At 33.2% G+C, this 10,039-nt stretch overlaps 1 protein-coding gene across 1 annotated transcript; it reads right to left on the bottom strand.

Moving 5' to 3' along the window:
* Positions 1-4,105: 4,105 nt before the first annotated feature.
* Positions 4,106-4,867, bottom strand: LOC145944756 (uncharacterized). The gene is made up of 3 exons (XM_083053309.1): positions 4,527-4,867; positions 4,227-4,459; positions 4,106-4,154 (listed from the first exon to the last, which is right to left on the bottom strand). Exons 1-3 carry the CDS (start codon positions 4,623-4,625, stop codon positions 4,106-4,108), a joined length of 381 nt encoding a protein of 126 aa, XP_082909435.1. The 5' UTR covers positions 4,626-4,867.
* Positions 4,868-10,039: the final 5,172 nt, after the last annotated feature.

Here is a 10,039-nt window from a genome sequence, read left to right as displayed (position 1 = left end):
CTACATTCCGTACTTGCTCATGGTCAACTCTATGTAGCATTCTCTAGAGCAACCAAAAGAGAAAGTGTCAAAGTTAAGATCGATGAAATCAGCAATCAAGGACATCTCATTAAAAGAAATCCCAAATCTTTTACGAAAAATGTCGTATACAGAGAGGTTTTGTAAATTGAAAAATTATAAAATTGTATGAGAGTTAATAATAGCGAATCAGCGGTGGATACTTCAGCCGCAAAAAAAATCTCTGTGAGTAAATAATACAAAATATAATAAATATTATATACCAAGTAAAATATTCATGACATTTGCAATATTTCAATCAGTGCCTAAAGCAACCAAAAGGGAAAGTGTCAAAGTTAAGATCGATGAAATAAGCAATCAAGGACATCTCATTAAGGGAAATCGTAAATTTTTTACGAAAAATGTCGTATAAAGAGAGGTTTTGTAAATTGAAGAATTATAAAATTGTATGAGAGCTAATAATAGCGGGTTAGCGGTGAGTACTTCCAGCCGTCAAACAACAAAAAATCTCTGTGAGTAAATAATACAAAATATAACACATATTATATACCAAGTAAATTATTTATAACATTTGCAAAATTTAAATTAATGCATAACAATTAAATACTACAAAGCATAAATACAACATTCATAGTAATTTTTAGGTATATATCTAATTGTAAGTAGTGATACAAGGAGAGTTCTAACTCAGGTCCTCCGAGGGGGGTGCGGGGCGCGGGGGTATCTCGGTGGCGCGGGGGTATCTCGCTGGCGCGGGGGCTGACGTCACGCGGGTGGAGGGAATGTTTCGACAAAGAAGGGGGAGTTTTCTGAGTGCAATATTTGTAGATAGTATCTTTACGACTTTTTTATGAAGGTCCTAAGCATGTTCGACAACTGATTATCTTTGTGATTGATGGCTACCCGAATTCGTAACCGGTGCACTCTAGAAGCCATAAAACTATGTTTCCCATTTTATGGACATTTTATAGGTGCAAATATAAAAAGCGTTGACATTCGGCAGCTTTGTACCCTCGCGGAAAATCTCCCATAAACGAGAGTGAAACATCTTCCTTAATATTTTTTAAGGAAGAATCGCAATGTATCAACGCCAACGTTCGGCTGCTTGTAACCGGAGCGCTCTAGAAGCCATAAAACTATGTTTCTCATTTTATGTCCATAAAATTATTAGGATATTATGGGAATTTAGGAAATTTTGATAGGGATGAGGCTGCGACGAACATGTCGAAACGTTATTTATAGGTGAAAATGTAAAAGCGTTGACGTTCGGCAGCTTTGTACCCTCGCAGAAAATCTCCCATAAACGAGAGCGAAACATCTTTCTTAATATTTTTTAAGGAAGAATTGCAACGTATCGGCGCCAACGTTCGGCTGCTCGAATTTTTATAAACAGATAGCGTTCGATTTTATTACTATGATATTCCTTTGCGATAATTTTGAGAGGGATAGGGCTAAAGCTTATGGAGAGTGGGTCTTCGCATCAAAAAGTCTTTAGCATTCGACGAGTTAAAGTGTCCTATGCGAAGTGTCAGTGGCACAGTGTAGTGAGTTAAAAAGAAATGGAAAATAATAATTTCGAGAGAATATTAGACGAGTCATCTGATGAAGATCACGAGTTGTCGGATAACAGTGTAGACGAATCTGACGAAGATCACGCGTTATCGAGTGACAGTAATTATATTAGTGATCGCAGTGAGGACCTTACGGATATTCACGACAAGGTAGTGTCACAGTATATACAGTAGCGCAACTCTCGATTTTATGTTGGCCAAAATGGAGTGCGCATGCGCGAAGTAAGCGAGTTGCCCAGTAGTGCCATCTGAACTTCTCTCTCACTCACTCTTACTTGTTTCGGTCTCTCTCAGTCTCATTTTTTATAAAAACATTATTTATAGATTATTACTATATGTATTTTTACTATATTATATGTATTATAATATTATTAATTATTATATAAAGTCTCTTTTGCTCTTCTGAGGTTCTTTCTTGTTTGTATCGAGGTGGATCGAGTAGCTGAGGTACAGACAGGTAAAGAATTTGGAAGAAAAAATAGAGATATTAGGTATATATATATATATGTATATGCATATTTATAAAAATATTTTTTAAACATTTCTTTGTTTATTATAAATATATAATATATAATGTAATTTTTAGAATATCTACATTAAATCAACATGTTATTTTTAGGAAAACTAAAATACTTTTAATTTTATTTATTAATAAAATTTGTAATCAATATTTTATATGTGATTTGTAATAAATATTTTATATGTGATTATATTTTTGTTTCATAAATTTTATTTATATACTTCATATTAACATTATTATACAAAAATATATATTTAATAAATATAATTTTTTTATTTTATAAAAATATTGCATTTTATTATTTCTCTTTGTCACTTATTTATAGCGTGCAATTAAATTTTTGTATAATATATAATTTTATTATTTTGATACATATAATTAATAATACTATGATTTTTTTTATAACAATGTATATAGTTAATAATTTTTATATATTATATTTTTTTTTTGCCTTTGTCTATTTTAACATTACACACGTCTCATATTATTTATTAATGATACGCTTTAGAAATTTTTATTTATTTTTTAACGTACATATTATAATAATTTTTATTTCTTTCTATTTTGTATTATTTTTGTTAAATTATATTATTCTGATATGTTAGTAATGACTGAGTTAGAAAGAGAATGAGTTGGAGAGAGAACAAACAAGAGTGAGCGAGAGAGAAGTTTAGATGGCATTACTGGGCAACTCGCTTATTTCGCACATGCGCACTCCATTTTGGCCAACACTAACTTCAAAGGCGCTGACAGAGAGTTGCGCTACTGTATATACTGTGGTAGTGTCTAATTCACAAATCCTTGCGCTAAACGGACGTACAAAAGTTTGCGCCATATACTTTTATTATTCTACGGGTGGTGCTCTGGCTTTATGTACTTCATGTATGATCTCTATTCAAGATTTCGGACACATGTATGCTGTACGAAAGCATGTGATTAAATTACACAATGCAGTGGATTGTCGATGGTGTTGCAATTGTAGAATAAAATTAATACTATTTATAATCTGATTGATCATGCCATTCTACTATCCAATGACATTTTCCATCATAAAAACATTGAGATAGTGAATGATATCTTACTTAATAATTGTTTCCCTAAACACATCATCAAACGACATATAAAAAAAAAAAAAGAATTAATGTATTAAAAATCGTAATCACAATAATGATTGTAATATGAATCGTGGACAATCTGACAGAACATCTTTTATTTCATTGCCATATGCTAAAGATGTGAGTTATGATCTATGTCGTGTTATGCGTGGCATGGGCTTCAACGTCTATAAAATAACAAAAAAAAAACTAAATACATTGATTAAACGTGATCAAGATAGTTTACATAATGATCAGAGAACTAATGTTGTATATAAATTAGATTGCAAAAATTGTAATGCGTCATATATCGGCCAAACAAAAAGGCACTTACGTACTCGAGTGAAAGAGCATTTTAACAATATAAAATTGCATGAAGCTAATCATTCCATTATAAGTAAACATAAGTTGGAATTCGGACATGAATTTGATTTGGACAAAACCTAATATATTACATAATGAGAAATATGTGAAAAAGAGAGAAATCGCGGAAATGTTATATATTAAAAAATTCAATAATTCAATCAATCTACAAAAGGACACAGATAACTTAAATAAAATCTATGACAAAATAATAAAGGTCGTTTAGCTTGGTTTCCTATTTTTATATTTCAGTCACTGACAAAGTTTCATACTGTTACAATGTTTCTCTCTCTCTCTTTAAAATTCGACAAGATGTTAATGATTTGTTTTAACTCAAATTTGTGAAGTGTTTCAATAAGAACGTATGTACTCAAAATTTTACAGCAAATCCATTTATGTATATTACTGTTTTTTTGTATTCAAACCGTTTTTTTTTTAAATTAATTATTATTTCAGTTTATACTTGAAAAGGACCACAACCATATGATCGAAGCGTCGTAACTTCTATTAAATAAACAAATTTTGGCTAGTTTGGTTGATTAATTTACAACTACCCCTTTGATTATTGTACTAGCGATATAAAAACAACTTAAAAAATTAAAAATTTTTATTAATTATTTTATTATTTTAATAATTTTAAAATTAAAAAGAGATACTCACTAGACCCATAATTCCTCCCTGACAGGTTCGGGAGGATATGATTCCTCGCCGAACAATTTTCTGAGGCAGAAGACGTCATCCCACCAGTAATCCTGTGCCCATTCCACGATCCCCTCCGCGTCGCCCCATAGCTCGGCCAATTCCCGCCGATCACACCACCGATAATTTCGTACTTGTTTCATATGCCGAAGATTAAGGTATCCGCCGATTTGGACGGATTCCTCGGTTATCTTCTGAAAATCGACAAATTTAGTAGATAATATTAATAAACAAATTTATTATATAATAATAAAAACTTACCGGCATTGTGAATATAAGGAACAGAGTCCTCAATAAATTTTCTAGCAGGTGGGTCTTCCAAGATATTATGTCTATTATTTCATGAAGTCCTAAGGACATTCTTGTTAAAAAAATTTGGGCTCAAAATGTCTCCCGATCCAAAAGACATTTTGCACTGCACTTAATAACTTAGCTCGACGACACTTAGCGATACTTAGCTCGGCGACTGCTTTAAACTTTGTGATGAACATCGCAGTGACAGACCCTCTCTCCATAAGCTTTAGCCCCATCCCCTCAGATAAATCGTAGTAATAAATATCTGTTTATAAATTCGAGCGGTTGGACATCAGCGCTCACCGTAATGCTACACGCCATACGCTGTTTTGTTTATACCTGCGGAAAGGACCATGAGAACGCTTAGAAGAGAGAGAGAGCGTGAGGCGATTACGAGAGATAGCGCGAGGCGTTCATGAGAGAGCGTGAGGTATACGAAAGAGAGAGATAGCGCGAGGCTAGGGACCGTGAGAGAGATAGCGCGAGAGAAATGTCGTACAGTGGTGCCATATACGTGAATCATGGAAAAAATTATATAATTTATTAACTTTTAGAGATCGGGCTTTTTTGATGATTTTAATAGTTTTCGACGATTTAATAGTTTAGCGACGCCTTCAATAAACATCAACTCATCGATTGTGAGCTGGCAGCTTTAGTTTCTAGTACATAATATGTAAGAAAAAATATATAAATAAAGAGTTTTTAAAGTCTAAATTATGATGTAATTTTTGCATGCATTTCCATTCTCCATCTTTCTCCCAGCCGTAAGCAGCTCTCATACATAACTTGTTGCGGGGTCCTTGCGGGGTCTGACGTCATACGGGGAAGGGGAAACGCCAGGCTAGAGACTGAGAGGTAGCGTGAGAGAGAAGATAGAGATTAGCGCATGTGAAGGAGAGAGATGTCACGGCGAGGTACACAAAAGAGAGACAGATAGCGCGAGGCTAGGGACCGTGAGAGAGATAGCGCGAGAGAGAAGAAAGAGATAGCGCGAGGTGCATGCAAAGATTTTTTTTTTTTTAATAATATTTTTTTCCAATATTAATAATAATAATTCTTTTATAATAATATTCTTAATATAAATGGGAGGAAAGAGAGGAATTATTCTAAAGTAAAATATATGTTTTTATATTTAAAATAATTTTTTTTATTCATAAAGTAGGTATGTGTAATATTTATAATTTTGTGTGTGTGTGTGTGTGTGAATTTAAAATTTAAAATATAAGAATATATATAGAATATAATAATATAATATGAATATAATATAAAAATATAAAAAATATAATAATATAATATGAATATATAAGAAAAATACAAATAATAAGATAAATAGATAAACAATATAAATTTAAAATACAAAATATGAAAATTTTAAATGCGTCGGCGGCAAGCGGAGGAGCAGCGGCTGCGAGGTGGTGGGGCGGTGGCTGCGAGGCGGTAGAGGACCATAATGGGACAGCAAGGGGCCCCTTCTGCATAACAGAAAATTTTTTTTTTTATTAATTTATAAATATTTTAATTTATTTAAATAAATACTTACAAGTATTACATACTGCCTCCATGACAGGTTAGGGAGAATACGGTTCCTCAATATCTCGGTCTGAAAAATTATAATGGTTCCTCAATATCTTGGTCCGAAAAATCATAATCCGATGATTCGCATGATGGTGATGGCATATCCATTCGACCAATATATGGGTCCTCAGATCCTTTAAAATAAACCACACAGCTTTTATAGCGACGTCGAAAGCATTTGATATTGTTGTGTGCTCTGAAGCATTTAGATAAACCGCCAGTTGTTCTTAAAATATCTTCATGAATTTCTATAAAATGGGTCAAATCTTTTGTTTGGGGTTTCTGTACACCGAGTTCACGATTTCGTAGAAACTGTACCACCGAAGACATGTCCTTCGATTTTTTCTGAGTCGCCATTTTCACAACACTTGTAGAATTCTCACTTTAAGTGTCCCAGCACAATCTCCAAAAGTTTATTTTGTGCAAATAGGACACATATCACATGGAAATATCTGACACAATGATTCTCTACAATTGCAACACCATCGACAATCCACTGCATTGTGTAATTTAATCACATGCTTTCGTACAGCATACATGTGTCCGAAATCTTGAATAGAGATCATACATGAAGTACATAAAGCCAGAGCACCACCCGTAGAATAATAAAAGTATATGGCGCAAACTTTTGTACGTCCGTTTAGCGCAAGAATTTGTGAATTAGACACTACCTTGTCGTGAATATCCGTAAGGTCCTCACTGCGATCACTAATATAATTACTGTCACTCGATAACGCGTGATCTTCGTCAGATTCGTCTACACTGTTATCCGACAACTCGTGATCTTCATCAGATGACTCGTCTAATATTCTCTCGAAATTATTATTTTCCATTTCTTTTTAACTCACTACACTGTGCCACTGACACTTCGCATAGGACACTTTAACTCGTCGAATGCTAAAGACTTTTTGATGCGGAGACCCACTCTCCATAAGCTTTAGCCCTATCCCTCTCAAAATTATCGCAAAGGAATATCATAGTAATAAAATCGAGCGCTATCTGTTTATAAAAATTCGAGCAGCCGAACGTTGGCGCCGATACGTCGCAATTCTTCCTTAAAAAATATTAAGAAAGATGTTTCGCTCTCGTTTATGGGAGATTTTCTGCGAGGGTACAAAGCTGCCGAACGTCAACGCTTTTACATTTTCACCTATAAATAACGTTTCGACATGTTCGTCGCAGCCTCATCCCTCTCAAAATTTCCTAAATTCCCATAATATCCTAATGATTTTATGGACATAAATTGAGAAACATAGTTTTATGGCTTCTAGAGCGCTCCGGTTACAAGCAGCCGAACGTTGGCGTTGATACGTTGCAATTCTTCCTTAAAAAATATTAAGGAAGATGTTTCACTCTCGTTTATGGGAGATTTTCCGCGAGGGTACAAAGCTGCCGAATGTCATCGCTTTTTATATTTGCACCTATAAAATGTCCATAAAATGGGAAACATAGTTTTATGGCTTCTAGAGTGCACCGGTTACGAATTCGGGTAGCCATCTTACTGTATACTTAATGCGTATACAATAATATACAATAATATAATATAAATACAAAAATAATGTGTATACAAAATAATATGTAATAATATGTAATAATATGAAATTTTATCATAATCATTTATCGCGCATAAGCACATGACAATGATTCGCATCCTAAATTTTATTGCATATTTCTAAATTTATATTAAAAAAAAAGTATCGCAATCTCTGCGTCCACGACTGTACACAAAATAATGTGTATATATACAAAATAATGCGCGTAGGTATACAATAATACAATACAATTATAATACATTATACAGGGTGTCCTAGAATGATGGGGACTAAATTCGTGTGCAAGTAGAACGGACCAAACTGAGTCGAAAAGTCCTCTACCATTTTATAATTTTCGCAATAGTTAACGAGTTATTAATTATTAAAAATCGTCGTATTAGCCCGGCCTTTCTGGGACACCCTGTATAATATAAATACAAAAATAATGTGTATACAAAATAATATATACAAAATAATGCGTATACAATAATATAATATACTAATATAATTTTTATATTTATATTATTGTATTTATTATATTAGTGTATTATATTATTATTTATTATTATAGTTAGTACTATTATTATTTATTAATTATTTATATTTATTTATTATTATTTATTATTATTATTAGTACTATTATTACTTATTAATTATTTATATTTATTTATTTATTATTATTATTATTATTATTTATTATTTTTCTCTTTTGTCCCAGTAAATATTTTCAGCAAAATTAGTCTCATTTATCTTTAAATTTTCAGCAGCCGCTTCGAAAATTAAATTCTAGCATTTCAAATGTTTCACTAATCCTTTTAATGTGATGCGAGCAATCATTCTTGTACGATATTTCTGTAAAGTTCTTATTTTTTTTGTTCAATAGTATGTTTTACTATTAGCCCAGTCAATAAAGACAAAAAAAAGGTTTGAGGTTGCAAAAGGTCAAGGAAAGTTTATATTTAGCAATTTTCTTCATTTTGGGGTCCTAATAAAAACCCTAAGTTTGCGACCTCGGCAAGCTGCCGCTCGCGCCGCCATCTTGAAAAAATGGCGCCAAAAATCGGTTTTTTGCGAATATCTCGTTTTCCACTGCAATTTGGAGAAAAAGTATTCTTTGCAAAGTTGTAGAGTACAACATTTCCTACAACTTTTGTATTCAACACTTTTTTCTCAGATAAATAATTTACGAGTTATAACGAGGAAAACGGAGAACTTTTTTGCAATTTGTAAAAAATGCTGGATTTTTATGGAAATTTGAAAGATTATTAATTATCCATCGATCCATTATTGTTATTCCAAAGAATGTGTATCGCCAAGAAATCAGACGAAGAGTTGCAAGAATATCTTCAATTTGAACTTGCCCCATTTCCTTTATCATTATTTTCCGAAGAAGGAATGCGTAAGACTCTTAAATCTTCTCTCTACAAAGCTTTCTTGCCTCTCACAGGTGACATGAATTTCGATAGCAGCATCCATGTCATAGATGGTGGATATCTATTACATAGATTTTTATGGCATCGCAACGAATCGTTTGCATCAATATGTGCAAACTACGTGCAGTACGTACAGACGCATTATGGTTCAAATGCAGTTGTTGTCTTTGACGGATATCTAACTGACTCAGCTAGCAAGAGCACGAAGAGTTCTGAAAGATTACGCCATTCAAAAACACAAACTTCCGCAGACATACATTTTGAAGAGTCAATGGAAAAAATTTCAGGAGAAAATTTTCAGGAGAAAATTTCTTAATTGCACTTTACGGCGTTTCCAAAGAAAATGCTACGCTGGACTCTCTTCGCTATCAACCATTCACAAGATCAATTACAAAAAGTAAATTTAATCTCGCTTCTTTACCACCTACAAGAGAAGCTGCATGGCAACACTCGTTGCGGACATACCATCAAGTGCAAGCATGCGGTATGGCAATTCAAAAAATCCAGAGAAATGGGGATGGAAGAAAAGCAAACTCGGACTTACTCCAGTCACAACCACAAAAGATCCTGCTCCGGAAGCACTATTGAAATTTATTTCATGTAAGTGCAAAAAAGGATGTGGTTCAGCATGTGGCTGCAGGAAAGCAGGCCTAAAGTGCTCTATTATCTGCTCATTTTGCAATGGAGACTTCTGCGAAAACGTTCCACAGATTTTGACAGACTCTGAAAACGAAGAAAATGAAGATGACATTGATACAACAAATATAATGGAAAAATTATCAACATTATTGAACGAAGAAAAAGAAGAATAGCTGAGGATGAGGTGAGCGATTCTCAAGAAGATCCTAAAGATTCTCAAGAAGATCCTAAAGATTCTCAAGAAGACATCAGTCAACCTGGTCCATCGAGGTCCTCTAAGAGATTAAAAAGAAAACATAAA

The sequence above is a fragment of the Prenolepis imparis genome, unplaced genomic scaffold (genome assembly GCF_030444845.1).
Source record: "Prenolepis imparis isolate NDT839.2.m4 unplaced genomic scaffold, iyPreImpa1.0 SCAF_13, whole genome shotgun sequence".
Classification (NCBI taxonomy): domain Eukaryota; kingdom Metazoa; phylum Arthropoda; class Insecta; order Hymenoptera; family Formicidae; genus Prenolepis; species Prenolepis imparis.
Note: the sequence above shows the minus strand (reverse complement) of the source record. Positions and strands in the feature narration are given on the sequence as shown.